The sequence below is a fragment of the Chiloscyllium plagiosum genome, unplaced genomic scaffold (assembly GCF_037043375.1).
Source record: "Chiloscyllium plagiosum isolate Xiang-an unplaced genomic scaffold, Cpla_swu_hap1 HiC_scaffold_25, whole genome shotgun sequence".
Classification (NCBI taxonomy): domain Eukaryota; kingdom Metazoa; phylum Chordata; class Chondrichthyes; order Orectolobiformes; family Hemiscylliidae; genus Chiloscyllium; species Chiloscyllium plagiosum.
The window spans coordinates 14,067,900-14,088,867 of NW_028270163.1; the positions used below are offsets into that span (position 1 = coordinate 14,067,900).

The following is a 20,968-nucleotide window of genomic DNA, read 5'->3' on the forward strand; positions in this document are numbered from 1 at the left end:
GGAATTTTAAGACTAGGGAGCATATTTTTAAGATGAGGGGAGAAAGATTATAAAAAAAGACATGAGAGGGCAATTTCTATTTTTCAAACAGCAAGTTTCTTGTGTGGAATGAATTTCCAGAGGAAGTGGTGGATGAGGGTACAGTTCAATGTTTGAAAGACATTTACATAAGTACATGACTAAGAAGTGAAAACAAATTGCTGGAAAAGCTCAGCAGATCTGGCAGCATCTGTGGAGAGAAGTCAGACTTAGAGTTAATGGTACAGGTCAAATGGCCCTTCCTCAGAACTGGATGAGCTCATTAATAAAAAAAAGTTGGGAGGGATATGGGCTAAGCGCAGGCAGGTGGGACCAGTTTAGTTTGGGATTATGGTTGGCGTGGACAGGTTGAACTGAAGGGTCTAAATTAGAATGGTGCTGGAAAAGCATAGCAGGTCAGGCAGCACCCGAGGAACAGGAAAATCGATGTTTTGGGCAAAAGCCCTTCATCAGGAAAGCCCTTCATCACTTTCGCCTGGTTGGACTGAAGGGTCTGTTTCTGTGCTATATGCCTTTGACTCTAGATAAAGCTTCAGCGTTGCTGTAATTCCTCCTCAACCCTAAAGAATCTTAAATGGAGTACAACATTAAGCGTTTGTTATTTGTGACCTGAAAGATTTAGTCAGTAAGGAATCGGGAAGGAACTGGGTCAGAACACTGGAGAACTGGGGCCATCATGCATTTCAAATTTCTTCCAATGGAATGTCAAATTGCAAACTTCCATGAGAATAGAGAGATCAAATGCACCTCAAACTTAAAAATCACACAACACCAGGTTATAGTCCAACAGGTTTGATTGGAAGCACACTAGCTTTCGGAGCGACGCTTCTTCATCAGGTGATTGTGGAGGGCTCGATCGTAACACAGAATTTATCGCAAAAATTTGCAGTGTGATGTAACTGAAATTATACATTGAAGAATTGATTGTCTGTTAAGCCTTTCATCTGTCAGAATACAGTGATAGTTTCACCTCTTTCATGTGTAAATCACAAAACCCTTTTTTTTAAAGTTGCATTCTCGGGTTAGCTGTTAACAATGGTGATAGCTAGACAATGTGTTGAAGGTGTTAGCCCCCTGTGTTCTCTGTCTATGACCTGATGTTTAGATTGATTCCAATCTAAAAAGTGAAATAACAGAGTTTTATATAAGTTCGTGCAGTTTTTGAGCTCAGAGTTCGACATGAATCTATGTGGTTTTTGAGCAAAGTGCAATGTAACTTTGTACCAAAAAAAATAGACAGAGAACACAGGGGGCTAACACCTTCAACACATTGTCTAGCTATCACCATTGTTAACAGCTAACCCGAGAATGCAACTTTTTAAGAAAAGGGTTTTGTGATTTACACATGAAAGAGGTGAAACTATCACTGTATTCTGACAGATGAAAGGCTTAACAGACAATCAATTCTTCAATGTATAATTTCAGTTACATCACACTGCAAATTTTTGCTATAAATTCTGTGTTACGATCGAGCCCTCCACAATCACCTGATGAAGGAGCGTCGCTCCGAAAGCTAGTGTGCTTCCAATTAAACCTGTTGGACTATAACTTGGTGTTGTGTGATTTTTAACTTTGTACACCCCAGTCCAACACCGGCATCTCCGAATCATGACCTCAAACTTGAACTTTGAATGAGCTGGAGTGTCCTGGGTAATTTATTAACTCATTCCAATTACAAAGCAGTTGCACAGCAGCCACTGGGAGAACCGAAACAAAGCTAGTAGTTCATGATTGAAATTAAGACATCCAATTTAAAATCCAGCAAAAGTGATCCCCATGATAGATTAAAGAAGCAGAGATATAAAATGGAACAAAGTGTAGTTGCATAGTGCTGACACTCTAAAGCTTGACCTCGCTTCTTAAGCAGCACATTATACTGGCGAGACAACAAGCTCTCTGTAGTGCTTACTGCAACTGGTCTGTAATCAGTCAGAATCACATTCAACAGGATGGGCCAGAATGTTCATTTCGTAATTTCGAGAAAAGATTCAGCATTTAAAGAAAACATACAAGTACCAAGATGTACCAAAATTAGTTTATAGGATTTTATTCCCAAATTAGTCTATTTAAAAAATGTACAACAATCAAGTGCAGATCTGACAGAGCGAAACATTAATTTTTCTCTCTCCATAATACAATTTTAATCAACTCTCATATCCATGGAGGCATCACCTCCAAAGTGGGCCTGATTAATTGTAACCAATTTTAGATAAAATTCAATCCATTGGCTAATTGGTTACCAGAACTACAGATATCAATCTTTATATATTCAACATAGAGAATGCTTGAGAAATGGAATCAAGTAACAGAACGTGTGACCATACTTGAAACAGGCAACCAAAATTCAAAATTTGCTTTGATTTCCAATCCCAAACTTGTTAATTTAGTAGCAAAACAAGTCTAAATGATGGAAATGGAAGTGGATGCAGTGAGTGACCAGGATGTCTTCAGTGTCTTGTTAAACTCCACATTCTAAAGTACAGGACTGACATGACTTCAAAACTGTTGCACATTAGAAGGGTCTTAGGCCATAAAGTATAGAAACAGAACTAGACCATTTGGCCCATCAAACCAGCTCTACCAGTCGATCATGGCTGATGTGTTTCTCGAACTCAATCTCCTATCCTCTTCCTGTAACACATGAACCCCTTACTAATTAAGAACCTCTCTCTCGCGGTCTTAAGTCCACTGAATGACTTAGCATCCATGCATTCTGTGGCAATGATCAGGTTAACCAACTTCTAACTGAAAAAATTCCTCATCTCAGTTCTAAAGGGCCATCCTGAAAAAGACCTCTTCATCTCCACGCTGTCTTCTGCTAGTCAGCCAATCCTCTACTGTTGCCAGTACCAGCAGTGCAACTTGCCAGCAACAGTATGCCAGGATTAGTTAATCATTATGTTACCAACAACCAGAGAGAACTGGTGACTAACCTCATACAGTTTGCTGCACAAAAGGTTAGAGCAATGAACCTGCACAGAGGTGCAGTTCTGATCATAGAGTTGGTTAACACTGGAAACAAGCACAAGTGGATCTCTGCGTTCACCTGCCTACCTGAGCAGCCCATTGAGGACCACACTGCACAACTCCAGAATTCTAGAGGAAGGATGAGAAAAGATGCGGTAAAGATTGCCTCATGCATCTCCCTGAGCAGGAGACTGCAGCTGGCATAGATCCCAATGTGGCTGTAAGACTCTCTCGAAAAAAGAATGTCAAGGTGAAAGTGGTCACATTGGCGTATGGGTTGTGCACGCCCTCATGGACAGCCAACAGACCAGAGCCGTACAAAGTCCAGGTTGATGTCCTTAGCAAGTCCCCTCTACCCAAGAAGTTTAGATTAAAGATTCCCTACAGTGTGGAAACAGGCCCTTCGGCTCAACAAGTCCACACCGACCCTCCAAAGAGCAACCCACCCAGGCCCATTCCCCCCTGACTAATGCACCTAACAGTATAGGCAATTTAGCATGGTCAATTCACCTAACCTTCACATCTTTGTGACTGTGGGAGGAAACCGGAGCACCCAGAGAAACCCACGCAGACACAGAGAGAATGTGCAAACTCCACACAGACAGTTGCCCGAGACAGGAATTGAACCCAGGTCCCTGGCGCTGTGAGATAGCAGTGCTAACCACTGAGCCACCGTGCCAGCCCACAGACTCAGGGAAATTGGTACAGGTTGTGTGTTCTTCGAGTGGTTGTGAAGAAGAATATTGCAAACTGGTGTTAACTTTGTTGTCATGACCATTGCATCAGACTTGCCTTGTCAAGGCTACTAATGACTGTCAGATGGTGATTAACCTCCTTGTGTATGGAAACAGGCAAGTAAGACCCACTATTGTATGCCCCCTGAATATTCAAGGATAATTTCTATAATGCCCTCCACAATTAAAGAGGAGAAAGTGAGGTCTGCAGATGCTGGAGATCAAAGTTGAAACTTTATTGCTGGAACAGCACAGCAGGTCAGGCAGCATCCAGGGAACAGGAGATTCGACGTTTCGGGCACAGGCCCTTCTTCAGGAAATCACAATTAAACACAGGAGGTGTTCACATACTGGGGTGTCATGCCTTATACTGAGAGAGTCAGTGAGTTGGCAGAACGCCAGACCAAAGTAAATGTTCTAATGAACAGTCAAATCTGGGGTGCATTTTCAAGGCATGAAAAGGAAACAATGATGAGGATACTCTGAAGACTGCACCAACTTGCAGCGTGGCATTCTTGTCCCGGGGGTCTGATCACATCGTGAAGGGCTCCTTCTGTAGCTTCTAGGTATTCCAGCAGCTGGCATGAAGGTCCTTTCCCTGGTGCGGAGGTCTCGTCCTTGCTTCAGAGGCTACTGCCAGGTCTTCCAATGGCCCAGTGTGGAGACCGCCTCTCAGCCTGCCGTGGGGGTCTCAGCCAAGTTTTCCCAATGTACTCCAAACCCAGGAGCCATTACTTGAATCTTGATGAACTTTTACTTTTTCTTCTCCTTATTTAGGACTTCTGGCATTGATCTAGGCCCTGTGTTATGGTGACTTAAAAATATACGTGACAATAAAATGCTATTCTATTTTTAGAAGTTTTGATATTGATTTCACCTCCTGAGAGATGCTGACCAGTGTTGCTGTGCATGGCACAATTCAAACAAAACACTGCCTCCAATACATTTGGAGTTTGCAAAGACAAAACAGAGCCAACAGCTCATCCAAAGTGCAATTATCTGCAGTCAAACCTTCAGGGCAGAAATCAATCTGATCTACCTTAACAAGTATGCTATGTGTTGAATATGGTCGATAACAGCTCAAAGAATGAAGAGAAAAAGCAATTTAGTTAAAATGAAATGCAATCCACAATTTTCAAATACTATACTGAATTACAATGTACATAAATTTACACCCTAAAGTCAAATACTGGTATGGGTGAGAGTGGTCACCATTTTGAAATATCAACTTCAGATGCAAAGTCAGTGCAGATCTTAAACTCACACACAGCCTGTATCTGCTGCTTACACTCAATTGTAAGCTACCAGCAAATAAAACATACGTTTACATGGGAGCAAAACTGCATCGGACAAGGAATGACAGCACTGAATGTTGTAGCTGAAAGGGAAGTTGGCTTACATGCCAAACATTTGCAACATTTTGGGGACTGGGTAAAAGGAGCATCTCACACATCATGTCAACTTGTAGTCCAGATGTATGGTAATGTCCAGGAATGGGTAACCATCAATTCATTTATGCTGTACCTGTTGCTTTTTCAGATTCTATTACAAGTTCACCTTTTACACCATTTATTCATTTGTGAGATACGGATGTAATTGGTTGGGCCAGCAATTATTGGCCTTCCCTAGTTGATTTGAGAAGCCACCTTCTTCAACTGAAAGTCATTTAGTGTAGGTAGACCCACCGTTCAGGGGAGTATTTCAGGATTTTTGACCCAGCAACACTGAAGCAATGGCAATATATTTCCATGACGTGAAGGAGCTGGGGTGAACAAAGTTAGAAATCACACAACACCAGGTTATAGTCGAGCAGGATTTATTTGGAAGCACTAGCATTTGGAGTGCTGCTCCTTCATCAAGTAGCTGTGAAGGAGCAGCGCTCTGAAAGCTAGTGCTTCCAAATAAATCCTGTTGGACTTAACCTGGTGCTGTGAGATTTCTAGCTGAATATATTTCCAGGTCAAATGGCAAGTGACTTGAAGTGGATCTTGCAGGCGGTGGTATCCCCATGTATCTGCCCTCCATGCCCTTCTAGATGGAAGTGGTCATCAGTTTGGAAGATGATGTTGAAGCAGTCTTGGGGAATTTCTGCAGTGCATCTTGTAGATAGTACACATTGCTGCTATGGAGTGTTGGAGGTGGGGGAGGTAGTGAATGTTTGTGGACACTGTGCCAAACAAGTCGGCTGCTTTGTCCAGGATGGTGAAGCTTCTCGAGTGTTGTTGGAGCTGCATTCATGCAGAGAAGTGAAAAATTGTGCTTGTAGATGGAGGATAGGCTTTGGAGAATTTAGGATGGGGGTTGCATGGTCTAGGATTCATTGTTACAAGATCAGGTCAGAGGCACAGTAATTCTATGGCTGGTCCAGTCCAGTTTCTGGTCAACAGTAACCACAATAGTGGGGTTATCAGTGATGGGAATGCCTTTGAATCCCAAGGAGCAATGGTTAGATTCTGGAGATGTGCATCGCCTGGCATTTCTGTGGCACAAATCTCACTTACCATTTATCACCTCAAACCTGTAAAAGGTCTTGCTGCATGTGAACATGGACTGCTTTAGTATTTGAGGAGTCATGAATGGCGCTGAATATCAGACAGTGAACATCTCCACTTCTGACCTTATGTTGGAGGGAGTTCGTTGATGAAGCAGCTGAAAATGGTTAGGCCTAGGACATTAGCCTGAGGAAATCCTGCAGAGATGTCCTGGAGGTGCGATGACTTAAAAACAAGCACAACGGTCTTTCTTTGTGCCAGATATGACACCGTCTCGCAGACAGTTTACTCCCCGATTTCCACCGACTCCAGGTTGGCTCTTTGGTGCCACACTCAGTGAAATGCAGCCTTGACAGCAAGGACTATCACTCTCACCTCATCTTTGGAATTCAGCTCTGTTGTCCATGCTTGAACCAATGAATTCAAGGGGTGAGTGGCCCTGGAGGAACCCAAACTGGGTGTCAATGAGCAGGTGCTACTTGAGAGCACTATTGGTAACACCTTCCAAAGTTTTACCAATGAAGAGTAGACTGATGGGGCAGTAATTGGCCAGGTTGGATTTGTCCTGCTGTTTACATACAGGACATCGCTGAACAATTTTCCACATTGTCAGGTAGATGCCAGTGTTGCATCTGTACTGAAACAGCTTGGTTTGGAACACATAACGTTCTGGAGCACAAGTCTTCAGCACTATTGCCAGAATGTTGTCAGGGTCCCTAGCATTTGCAGTGCTTCCAATTATTTCTTGATAACATGTGAGTGAAGGAAAAGCGCAGGTCAGGCAGCATCCAAGGAGCAGGAGAATCGACGTTTTGGGCATAAGCCCTTCTTCAGGAAGCCCTTCTTATGCCCGAAACGTCGATTCTCCTGCTCCTTGGATGCTGCCTGACCTGCTGTGCTTTTCCAGCCATACATCTCCAGCATCTGTAGTCCTCACTTTCTCCAACATGTGAGTGAATCAAATTATCTGAAGACTAGTGCAATGAACCATCCACTCTGCACTTCTGGCTGAAGGTTATTGCAAGTGCTTATGTATTGATGCATTGGCCTCCTCCATCATTAAGAATGTGGATATTTATGGAGTCTCCTTCACCAGTGAGATGTTTAATTGTCTACCACCATTTACAACTGGATGTGACAGGACTACAGAGCTTAGACCTGATCAACTGCTTCAGGAATTGTTCAGATCTATCAATCACTTGCTGTGTATACTATGTGGCACACAAGTAGCCTTGAATTGGAACTTCATCAGACTGGCGTTTCATTTTTAGGTCTGCTCGGTGCTAGGCCTGGGATTCCCTCCTACATTCTTCATTGAACCAGGGTTGATCCCCTTGCTGTAGTAACAGTACGCCAGGCCATGAGGTTGAAGATCATGCTGGAGTACAATTCTGCTACTGATGATGCCTCATAGTGTCTCATTGATTCCCAGAGTTGAGTTGCTCGATCTGTTTGAAGTCTCTTTCACTTAACATGGTAATAGCGGTACACAATATGATGCAAGGTATTCTCAACGTAAAGATGGGATGACTTCTTTACAAGGACTGGCAGTGGACACTCTTACTGATATTACCATGGACAGTTGCATCTGCAGATTGGTGAGGATGAGGTGAAGTACATTGCCAATCTTATTGGTTCCCTCACAACCTGCTGCAAGCCCAGTCTAGCAGCAATGTCCTTTAAGACTCAAGCAGCTCAGTCAGTTGTGGTGTTCTCAAGTCGCTCTTCATGCTGCACATTGGAATCTCCCATTCAGAATACTTTCTGCAGCTTTACCACCCACAAGGAGTAGTATTGACTCATCAGTTTGATGGGAGGGAGGATGGAATTGGAGGGGTGGGCTTATAGATTAGATTAGATTACTTACAGTGTGGAAACAGGCCCTTCGGCCCAACAAGTCCACACTGCCCCGCCGAAGCGCAACCCACCCATACCCCCTACATTTACCCTTTACCTAACACTACGGGCAATTTAGCATGGCCAATTTACCTGACCTGCACATCTTTGGACTGTGGGAGGAAACCGGAGCACCCGGAGGAAACCCACGCAGACACGGGGAGAATGTGCAAACTCCACACAGTCAGTCGCCTGAGGCGGGAATTGAACCCAGGTCTCTGGAGCTGTGAGGCAGCAGTGCTAACCACTGTGCCACCGTGCCGCCCCATATGGTGATTAGGTTTCCTTGGCCATGTTTGACCTCACACCATGAGACCTCATGGGGTCTGAAGTCAATGTTAAGGATTCTTCAGACAACTCCTTCCTGAATGTATCCCCACTATGTGTCCAAACCTCTGCTTGGTCAGAGCTGCCATTGCAGGGGAGAAAAACCCTATTTAACACATCACCTTTCCACCTCTTATCCCCACTTCAAGTCCGATTCCACCCTCAGGCGGTTGTATGGGTGGAGTTTGCCCATGCTCAGTGTGTCTGTATGGGTTTCCTCCAAGTGCTCCAGTTTCCTCCCACATTCCAAAAGACTGCAGATAAGGCGGATTGGCCATGGTAAATGCAGGGTTAGAGGGATAGAGTAGGGTGCTATATGGAGAGCCAGTGTGGACTCAATGGGCCAGATGGCCTACTTCCATATTGCAGGGATTCTATGATTCTAGCTTCTCATCAGAAGTTTGGTGTTTTTTATTTCGGGTGCTCCATTTCTCTTTTACCCCCCAAAAATGTGAAAATGCCAAAGTAAAAGAAAATTCAAGGTCAACTCGGAAGTTTATTTTAGCAGTTAATCATCGCTCAAAATAAAGATTAGTTACCTGTAGGCAATGAATTCATCTGTGAAATTGGACTCTTTGGTGTTCCTGGAGCACTTGTTGGCCTTTCCCAGGTTGTTTCTATAATCAAACAGAAGATTAAAGTTTACAAAAAGAGAAATCTATGAAATATAAATCAGTTCATAAATGTTGGTGAAAGAGATAAGCTCAAGAGTTAAAAATGCTTACAAAAATGCGAGAGTGAGATACAATAATCAGAAATTTTAAAGCTTCACCTTACTCTTGTTTATCTAGCTAAACTGGCAAAGATTACTGGAGATAAAACACGTTTAGATTTGAGTGCAGCATTATTTACAATGAATTGATCCTTGGAGAAAGAACCAAAAACAAATTGTTACAAAGGCTCAGCAGGTCTGGCAGCACCTGTGGAGAGAAATCAGAGTGAACATTTTGCACCAAGTCACCCTTCCTCAGAACTGACCCAAAACATTAACTAATTGCTCTTCACAGATGTTGCCAGACCTGCTGAGCTTTTCCAGCAATTTCTGCTTGCGTTTCAGATTTCCAGCATTCACAGTTCTTTCAGTTTTTATTTGGGAGAAAGAACATTTGGATCAAATAAAAACCTTCACGTTTTGTCAAGGAAGACAATGTTGAAGGGACTCACTTCTGATAATGTTCATGAGGCTGATTCTCGAGATGATAGGCTCGGCTTTTGAGGGAAAGGTTGAGCAAGTGAGGCCCATATTTAGTTTTTCTTTCCAAGATTGAGAAGTGATTTTATTAAAATCTGTCAGATTCTCAGAGAGGGCTTGACAGATAATTGACTAGTTCTAGAACTAGGGGCCACAATGCCAAATGAAGGGACCTCCCATGTTATGCAGGCATGCAAAGGATTTCGTTTCTCAGAGGGTCATTTGGGTGGGGTGGGGGGGGGGGGTCTCTTACCCACAGGTAAAGAGAGGATAGCTCATTGATTATACTAAAGCTGATTTAGACATACTTTTGATCAATGAGATAGTCAAGTCATAGAATCAGAGTCCCCACAGTGTGGAAGCAGGCCATTCGGCCCACTGAGTCCACACCGACCCTCCAAAGAGCATCCCATCCAGACGCACCCCCTTGTACCCTATCCCCGCATTTCCCATGGCTAATCCACCAGCCTATACATCCTTGGATTCTACAGGTCAATTTAGCATGGCCAATCCACCTAACCTGCACACCTTTGGACTCTATGTCTTTGGGAAGAAACCCACGCAGAAAAAGGGTGACAGTCTGTGAGAGATTTGTACAGTCTAGAATTGAACCTGGATCCCAGGCACTATGAGGCAGCAATGCTAACCACGGAGCCACCGTAATGCCCCAAGTCGAGGATTATGGAAGACATGCAGGGTAGGGGAGTTAAAATAATAAGATCAGCCGTGGTCACACTGAATGACGGAGCAGGTTTGGGAGCCCAACAATCCTACTCCTGTTTCCTGTCTTCTTACATACTGGACACATCTGCTTTCATATTATAGATTAGTACTTCTCTTTCATCATCAGTCTTTCTTTTCCTATCTTTCAAAGATTCCTTCTAATAATCTAAACGTTGCTCCAAAGTCATGGTGACTTGGCAGTTAATGCCAACCCTACGATCTTTCATGCAAGATAATATCGGTCTATAGGTATTATACCCAATTCAGAAGAGATACATAATCGACTATTCCGGCTTGAGAAGCCTCATTCCACAAGCATGGTGCAAGGTGAGCATCCATGCTCCATGAACCACCACAACCCATAGGGGATTGAACCCACAATGTTATCATTCTGAATCACACTAATCACCTGGCTAATTGAGCGAACTACTCCACCCAATCACCTATTTGTAAAGTGACCTATCCTGTGCTGAGGTCGTGTTTAAGCCATTCATTATTACTATGGATGAACAACGAGAACTGCTTATTTTTGCCTCGTCATTGACTGTACAAATCTCACACAGGCTGCCACCCCTTGTGTGCGTCGGTTTCTTCCCAAAGACGTGGAGTCCAAAGGTGTGCATGTTAGGTGGATTGGCCATGCTAAATTGACGTAGAATCCAAGGGTGTACAGGCTGGTGGACTAGCCGTGGGAAATGCAGGGATAGGGTACGAGGGAGTTGGTCTGGATGGGATGCTCTTTGGAGGGTCAGTATGGACTCAGTGGGCCAAATGTTATTATTATTTTCAATGCTAGGGTTTACCGAGCTGTAGATCACATTCTACCATCCCTGTCCTAATGTTTGCACTGCATTAAAGGCTTGCCACATGCTTTTGAAATGCATCTGCTGTCCTGCCAAAAAGAAAAGTACTAAGAGGCTACAGGGTTGGAACATTGTGAACTCAAAACGTGCATTCCCAATTAGTTTTCATTCAATCTCGTCTTATTTTCCCACAACGACAACGTGAAGTCAAAGAATATTCTGGGATCAGAACCTTTAAATGGCGAGATCAGCACTAATGTGCTGCTATATTATTCTAGGATAAAATCAATGTAATGAGGCTTTCGAGCACAGGCACACACTGTTAGTTTTGATATCAATTACATTCTTTAGTTTGTCAAATTTCTGCCAGTATGCATTAGAATGGGTTGAAGTGTTCCTCTTTCTACCACACTACATACAATTAGTGTCATGGTATGCATTATACCCAGTAGCAAAACTGTGATACATTGACACAAATTGACTTAATGAAACAGAATTTTTAAAACTACATCTTTGCAACACTTATTTCTGCAGCAAAGTTCTGAACTAAAACATTACAGATTTTAAACAGAAACTGCCTTTCTTCATCCAATGTCAAAATTAGGAAATGGAGACTGACTGTCCAGCGATAAGCTTAATCCAACTTGTTAGCTGGGAAACCCACAGATTGGGTAAAATATTGGTTTCAGTCCCCTTCCAAAATAAATACTAACTAACGTTTCTAAACTGTAAAATGCATGTTGAACCTAACAATCCCAATTTTGTAGCAATGAATTAAAATGTCCCCAATTTAATCATCAGTGGAGATTAGGTGAGATAGCTTAACCTGGCAAGGAGGCAGGATATTGTCTGTGCTTACTGAATTATACATGGCCAAAACATACCTAACTGTGCCTGACCAGAAATACTAACTGTGCATGACCACAGTAGCTGGAAACACCTGCTCTTCAGCATTCTGTACAATGGTTGACATTATGATGTTGTTAATCAAGGGTGTTAAAACAAAGCAAGTTGCGAGCTCTTTGGGTCATATATTTAACGAGCAGTGAATTCTCTCATGGAATATATATTAACATAATGAGGAGTTTGCTCATATATTATTCCTGTCTAGTGATTAGAGCTTCTTGGAGGTAAGCAAAAGATGGCTTAATTCAAACATCCTTATTAAACTGTGTTCCAAAAAGGATAGTGCAAATTTAGTGATAGCTCCTGCACTTGGATTATCTATATTATCCAGTCTACAAATGCCAACTTAGATGGTGGGACTGGGTTAACTGAATTTCTTCAAATGAAGGTTGAAAATATTCGAGGCAGTCATCATTGCTTACAAAATGTTAGGTAATTCAGGGTCACACTGATTTTCTGGATAAGTCCCCTTTGAATTGATAGGACAGGAGATACACAAATTTTCATGTGGAGCTGGTTTGGGTTTTTAATCCAGTTTTTCACATCTCTCTGGAGACTGCAGGGCTCCCAGTGTGGTGGGGATTGTGCACGTGTTACAAACAAACAAACACAAAACACAATTTCTGACAGAGCAAAGGATTTTTACCACATTCTTCAAATATTTATACCCCACACAAAGTATGGATAAGGGAATGTGGTTTGCTTATGAAAACACAAGACATAACAATGGGGGAAAAGAAAATTGGAAATCCTCTAATCATTCTCCTTATAAAAATAAACTACTTTTTCAGAACAGTATGAAGTACTCCAATCAACAAATATAGGAGGAGGAAGCTGAATAAAAGATGTACAGAGTTCAAGGCCAGCTGGACTGTTTAGAATCCGCTGTAGTATTTAACCATGGAAATACCATGTCAAGTTTTCATCTGCCATCCACACAAATCTATTAGATTTCATACCTTTGATGTTTCAACTCTCTAGCGCAGGTCTGTTCCCTTCCCTTGACTCAAAGAGTTGCAGCGTGCTTGGTCTAAAGACCTGCGCTTCCCAAAAAAGGAAGATAATTAAAAACAATGTTGCTGTTTCGCCTTATCTACACTTTGGTATAGTTATACACAAGAATTGGTACATCAGAGGTTGGAGCATATGGGAAGACAGGGGTACATTATTTATCCCAGGAAATTCTCAATTGACATCCATACAAGTTGCCCATGGAACACTTTCCAGCTTAGAGCAGGCACGAGTCCCACTGAAGTTCCAGAAAGAAGCCCTGAATCTTTTCTTCCTCTCCCGACATCCCCAACAGTACCCTTCCACTGACGCACACATTCGTTTGGCTGAACTGATCCTCACCCTTAACAATTTCTCCTTCGAATTCTCCTGCTTCCTCCAGACCAAAGGAGTAGCCATGGGCACCCACATGAGCCCAGCTATGCCTGTCTCTTTGTCGGCTAGGTAGAACAGTCCATCTTCCATAGTTACACCGGCACCGCTTCCCACCTCTTCCTCCGCTACGTTGATGACTGCATTGAGCAGTTCATAAACTTCACCAACACATTCCACCCTGACCTTAAATTCACCTGGACCATCTCTGATGCCTCCCTCCCCTTCCTGGACATCTCCATCAATGACAACGGACTTGACAATGAAATTTTTTTTTTTTTACAAACCCATCGACTCCCACAGCTACCTGGATTACACCTCTTCCCACCCTACCTCCTGCAAAAATGCTACCCCATATTCCCAATTCCTCTGCCTCCGCCGTATCTGCTCCCAGGTGGACCAGTTCCACCACAGAACACACCAGATGACCTCCTTCTTTAGAGATTGCAATTTCCCGTCCCACATGGTTGAAGATGCCCTCCAATGCATCTCATCCACGTCATGCACCTCCGCCCTCAAACCCCACCCCTCCAACCGCAACAAGGACAGAACCACCCTCGTCCTCACTTTCCACCCTACCAACCTTTGCATTAACTGCATCATCTGCCGACATTTCTGCCACCTCTAAACAGACCCCACCACCAAGCATATATTCTTCCCTCCCCACCCCTTTCCGTTTTCCGCAAAGTCCTTTCCCTCCGTGACTATCTGGTCAGGTCCACCACCCCCCCCCCCCCCACCCCAACAACCCACTCTCCCGTCCTGGCACCCTCCCCTGCCACCACAGGATTGCAAAACCTGTGCCCTCACCTCCCCCCTCACGTTCATCAAAGGCCCCAAAGGAGCCTTCCACATTCAAAGTTTCACCTGCATATCCAATGTATGGTATCCGTTGCTCCCGATGCGTTCCCTTTACACTGGGGAGACTGGACGCCTTCTCGCAGAGCACTTTAGGGAACATCTCCAGGACACCTACACTAATCATCCCCACCACTCCAGGGCCCAACGTTTCAACTTCCCCTCCCCCTCTGCTGAGGACATGCAGGTCCTGGGCCTCCTCCACCGCCGCTCCCTCACTACCTGACGCCTGGAGGAAGAATGCCTCATCCTCTGCCTCGGAACACTTCAACCCCAGGCATCAATGTCTACTTCACCAGTTTCCTCATTTCCCCTCCCCCCCCAACTTTACCCCATTTCCAACCTTCCAGCTCCGCACCATCCTCATGGCCTGTCCTACCTGCCAATCTTCTTTCCCATCTATCCGCTCCACCCTCCTCTCTGACCTATCACCTTTATTCCCTCCTCTTAGCTACCTTCTCCCCAGCCCCACTCTTTCCCATTTATCTCTCCACCCAGAGGCTCCCTGCCTTCATTCCTGATGAAGGCCTTTGCCCGAAACATCGATTTTCCTGCTCCTTGAATGCTGCCTGACCTGTTGTGATTTTCCAGCACCACTCTTATCTAAGCCCTGAATCTTGCCAAGTGAAGAAAAAAAGACCCCCGACCAGAAAATCCCAGTGTCCAAAACAGCCAAGTCTGCTGGTGGCACCTCCAGGGCATGGACTCAGTTGCTACAAAGAATCACTACTATCCCATCAATTGAAGGTTCATCCCCTCCCAGTCTGCCACCTCCCCTCTCTTCCCCACCCCCGACACCGCCCTCCCCCACCCCCAGCCAAAAAATTCCATTCTCTATTTCAAATGGAAAGGGATTTCTTTGACAGGGTTAGTCATGATCAGACCTGCTATTTATTGCATTGCTATCACCTCACTTCCATTTCCGTCTATTCATCCTTTCTCGCCTCGATGAAATTTTCTTTTGAGACTCCTTGCTCAGTTCCGTAGTTTATTTAAGGTTCCTTCATTATTGCATTCCCACTTACATGGCTGGAAACCACATTGCCTACCATAAGACATTTGCTAAGAAGTGATCACAGAGGCTTTATGATCCCATGTTTACATTGCTCCATCACCAAGGCTACCACTTAATCTGAAATGGTAATCATGTTTACTCATTGCTTTCCAGCAGGGATGCGAGAGGACACTTTCAAACAATTCAAACCTCCAGCAGGACCACCATTCAACAGCTAAAAATGACATATTAGGTTATAGTCCAGCTGGTTTATTTGGAAGTTGTCGAATTGTTTTGTTTGGAACCTGCTGCTGCTGGACTACAACAGTGCTGTGAGATTTTCAAACTTTGTCCACCCCAGTCCAACACTGGCACCTCCAACATCATGGCATTCAAAAGCATTGCAGGTGCAAACTAACTTGCATATCCCAAGGGATTTGGATGTGGCTCTTTTCATTTAAGTCGGGAACCCTGTTACTTTGTCTCTGTACTCTTGGCACTCTGGTCACATGCCACAACATCATTTCCACAACAACACTGAGGTACAGGTAATACTCAATTTCCTAGGTTATCTAGTTCTTTACTTAATAATTGTTAAGAATTTCCTCAGCTGTAATACTGGCCCTTCTTTATTACAATGCTACAGTCAAGTAAACAAACCAATACCACGACTTCCTCAGAAGCCTAAGGAAATTTCACATGTCCACAATGCTCTTAACAATTTTAAAGATGCAGCCCAGAAAGCATCCTGTCTGGATGCAGCACAGCATGCTATGGCAACTTCCTAGCCCAAGCCTGCAAGAGAGTTGTGAACGCAGCCCAGTCCATCATGGAAACCAGCCTTCCATCTACTGACGCCATTCCACACCTCTCTCCTACCTCAGTCATACTCTCTTCCTTCAGGCAGAAGATACAAAAGTTTGAAAACACATACCAACAAATTTAAGAACAGCTTGCTCTCCACTGTTATCAGACTTATGAATGGATCTTTGAGTTGGTCTTTCCCTGTATCTCCTCTGTAGCTGTAACACTATATTTTGCATGAACCCCACACTGCCCGGTTCTACCTCCTTCCCAAGATCCACAAGCCTGACAACCCTGGAACATAGTCCAGGAACCCGGCACTGCCCGGTTCTACCTCCTTCCCAAGATCCACAAGCCTGACCACCCTGGCCGACCCATTGTCTCAGCATGCTCCTGCCCCACTGAACTCATCTCTACCTACCTCAAAACTGTCCTATCTACCCTAGTCCAGGAACTCACCACATACATTCGAGACACCACCACGCCCTCCACCTCCTCCAAGACTTCCATTTCCCCGGCCCCCAACGCCTCATCTTCACCATGGATATCCAATCCCTCTACACCTCCATCCGCCATGACCAGGGCCTCCAAGCCCTCCGTTTTTTCCTCTCCAGACGTCCCCAACAGTACCCTTACACCGACACTCTCATTCGTTTGGCCGAACTGGTCCTCACCCTTAACAATTTCTCCTTTGAATCCTCCCACTTCCTCCAGACCAAAGGGGTAGCCATGGGCACATGTATGGGCCACAGCTATGCCCGTCTCTTTGTTGGCCACGTAGAGCAGTTGATCTTCCGTAATTACACCGGCACCACTCCTCACCTCTTCCTCCGCTACATTGATGACTGCATTGGCGCCACCTCGTGCTCCCGCGAGGAGGTTGAACAATTCATCAACTTCACCAACACATTCCACCCTGACCTTAAATTTACCTGGACCATCTCTGACACCTCCCTCCCCTTCCTGGACCTCTCCATCTCCATTAATGATGACCGACTTGACACTGACATTTTTTACAAACCCACCGACTCCCACAGCTACCTGGATTACAACTCTTCCCACCCTACCTCTTGCAAAAATGCCATCCCCTATTCCTAATTCCTCCGCCTCCGCCGGATCTGTTCCCAGGAGGAGCAGTTCCACCACAGAACACACCAGATGGCCTCCTTCTTTAGAGACCACAATTTCCCTTCCCACATGGTTAAAGATGCCCTCCAACGCATCTCGTCTACATCCCGCACCTCCGCCCTCAGACCCCACCCCTCCAACCGTAACAAGGACAGAACACCCCTGGTGCTCACCTTCCACCCTACCAACCTTCGCATAAACCAAATCATCCACCGACATTTCCGCCACCTCCAAACAGACCCCACCACCAGGGATATATTTCCCTCCCTACCCCTTTCCGCCTTCCGCAAAGACCGTTCCCTCTGTGACTACCTGGTCAGGTCCACGCCTCCCTACAACCCACCCTCCCATCCTGGCACTTTCCCCTGTCACTGCAGGAACTGTAAAACCTGTGCCCACACCTCCTCCCTCACCTCTATCCAAGGCCCTAAAGAAGCCTTCCACATCCATCAAAGTTTTACTTGAACATCCACTAATATCATTTATTGTATCCGTTGCTCCCGATGCGGTCTTCTTTACATTGGGGAGACTGGGCGCCTCCTAGCAGAGCGCTTTAGGGAATATCTCCGGGACACCAGCACCAATCAACCACACTGCCCCGTGGCCCAACATTTCAACTCCCCCTCCCATTCTGCCGAGGACATGGAGGTCCTGGGCCTCCTTCACCGCTGCTCCCTCACCACTAGACGCCTGGAGGAAGAACGCCTCATCTTCCACCTCAGAAAACTTCAACCCCAGGGCATCAATGTAGACTTCAACAGTTTCCTCATTTCCCCTTCCCCCACCTCACCCTAGTTCTAAACTTCCAGCTCAGCACTGTCCCCATGACTTGTCCGGACTTGTTCTACCTGCCTATCTCCTTTTCTACCTTTCCACTCCACCCTCGCCTCCCTGACCTATCACCTTCATCCCCTCCCCCACGCACCCATTTGTACTCTATGCTACTTTCTCCCCACCCCCACCATCCTCTAGCTTATCTCTCCACGCTCCAAGCTCACTGCCTTTATTCCTGATGAAGGGCTTTTGCCCGAAACGTCGATTTCGAAGCTTCTTGGATGCTGCCTGAACTGCTGTGCTCTTCCAGCACCACTAATCCAGAATCTGGTTTCCAGCATCTGCAGTCATTGTTTTTACCTACTATATTTTGCATCCTGCTCTATTATGCTGATGTATTTATGTAAGGTATGATTTATCTTGTTAGCACGCAAAACAATCCTTTTCACTATCTTGGTACATGTTACAATAAGAACTCAAACCTTCCCCAGAGGTCTCATCATTCTAGCTCTCCATCCAGTCGAATAACTTTTTTTACAATAAAAAAGTGTTTAAGGGAGATTGTAACAAAAGCAAAAGTTCAAAAAATTAATCTCTGGAGATCTTTCTTCAGTTTTGCTCATAGCAGGGATCTGAAGATCAATTTCCAAAGATTCAAGCCAGTCCAAAAGGACGGCTACCCTAGTTACAAGTTAAACAGATATCTGTTAAGACAGGTCTCCAGTACGCAACTGGAAATCTTCACCATGACCCTCTTCTTTGTGCTGACCCATGTCCGGGAACTGTTTCAATGATACCAAATGTATTGTTTCAATTGTTGTTTATTGTACTATGCGAGTATGTTGACTAATTTGTGCACACTGTACTGATTAGCTAAACCTTGGCATTGACCTCAGAAAAAATAAAGCTAAGGAAGAGCTGGAAGCCTTAGCTGAAAAACAGATAAACATTTTACAGAACCACGAATAAAGTTCCTACACAAAGGAACTAGTGCCATCCTTGTATAGATCCATCTGTGTAGGAATTTTATTTTGTACTTTAAAATTGCTTAGTTTATGCTTCAGTTCAGACTCTCAGTCCTTTCTGCAGCTTTGTTTATTTTCGTGAGTCCAAGCCTCGGCTTCACTAAACAAGTTCAATGAGCATTGATCTGTCACAGACTCTCATAGAACACAGGGCAATTGAACACTCAATATCCTACATAATCTCCTGTTTGATCAATGTTCACACCTGGGTCCAGGTACTAAGGATAGGTGAACAATCAGGCAGTTTAGCGTTGAATAACAACATTCAATCCCCCCTATCACCCCCTCCCAAGTCAGCAGCTGGAAGTGAGATACTATGACTACACCCAAGGCGCAGAAGTGAATTGCAATGCTGCTCCCTCACATTGCTGGAGACTAGCACAAATCAGGAACATTGCTTCTCGAATACTGAAATGCAACCATTAGGCTATGGGCCAACTACTGGGAAATGGTATTAGAGTAGATAGATGTTTGATCACCGACAGACACAATGGGCCCAAGGTCCACTTTCCTTGCTCTTAAAAATTCTCTCTAAGTTTATCACTGCGCATATCAACATGAAAATTTCAGATTGTGATCAGTATCCTTCTCTCACAAAAGGATATTTGCTAGGACAGAGCTCTGCAGTGTGAAATAGAAAAGATTACATAAATCCTACTTCAGCACTCAAAAGGTCAGAAGGTAGGTTTCCTGGAGAAATTTCAGAGCAACACTGAATTTCAGCAATCAAATAAACTGCACTTAATATACTCCATTGCTTTCTCAAGTAAGCCAAGTTCCTCAGTCAAATTGCTGCCCATCTCAGTCCATTAAGTACAGGAGTTGGGACATCATATTGAGGTTGTACACAACATTGCTGAGGCCACTTTTGGAGAATGGTGTACTCTTCTGGTCACCCAGCTACAAGGATATAATTAAGCTGGAGAGGGTTGGGAAAAGATTTACCAGAATGTTACCAGGAGAGTTTGAGTTCTAAAGGGGAGGCTGAAAAGACCCGCCCCCTGCCCCACCAAGAGCATAGGATGTGGAGGGGTGATCTAGTAGATGTTTATAAAATCATGAAGGGCACAGATAATGTGAATAGCAAGGGTCTTTTCCCTAGGGTGGAGGAATTTAAAGCGAGAGAGCACATTAAGGTGAGAGAAGATAGATTTAAAAGGGACCTGAAGAGCAACATTTTCATAAAGAGGATGGCTCACATATGGTATGAACGACCAGAGTAAATGGTAGATGTAGGTACAGTTACAACATTTAATATACATTTTGATAGGTGCATGAATAGGAAAGGTTTAGAGGGATGTGTGCCATACAAAGGCAAATAGACAAATTTAGTTAGGGGAACTTGGATGAGTTGGACAAAAGGGTCTGTTTCCATGCTTTATGACTCAGCTTCTGGTACAATGAAATTAAATACATCCTGCAAAAGATAATGTTCAAAATCTGTGATACAATACCAACAGAACATGGTGAGCTGTTGGAGCTTGGCACCCATCACCTCTAAATTAAAATTCACTAAGAATAAAATAATGCTAATATATGTGTGCAGAGATGGATCCAGGAATCAGAACAACAGGGGTTTAAGAATCGTGCATACATCAACATTCTAATAAACTGTGCAAAATTCTCTCTCAGTGGGCAATTTTGCACTTTGATATCACAACAATAGGATTCTGTCTTCTCATTAATGTGTAAAGCTCAAATTCAATTAATCATCTTGGTACTACATTCCGTAGACAGATTCTCAATATTGAGAGTCATCACATCACTTCACATCAGCTGTAGGGAAAATGCAACCAGTGCAAGACTATTTTTGCAGAGTTTGAAACTTTGTATTCCATTTGTTGATGGTTAACATTAAAACTGGTTACTTTGTGGCGAGAGTCATTTGTCAGCTCTGGAGAAAAAACTTCCTTTCAGGAGGTT

At 44.2% G+C, this 20,968-nt stretch overlaps 1 protein-coding gene across 2 annotated transcripts in view; it reads right to left on the reverse strand.

The window, feature by feature from the left end:
• Positions 1 to 20,968, reverse strand: part of gas7b (growth arrest-specific 7b) — a 456,796-nt gene that overhangs the window by 130,292 nt on the left and 305,536 nt on the right. For both annotated transcript variants that reach the window (XM_043714439.2, XM_088000468.1), the window contains exon 3: positions 8,995 to 9,072. In XM_043714439.2, the coding sequence (XP_043570374.1) occupies positions 8,995 to 9,072 (78 nt within the window). The remainder of the gene's footprint in view (positions 1 to 8,994; positions 9,073 to 20,968) is intronic.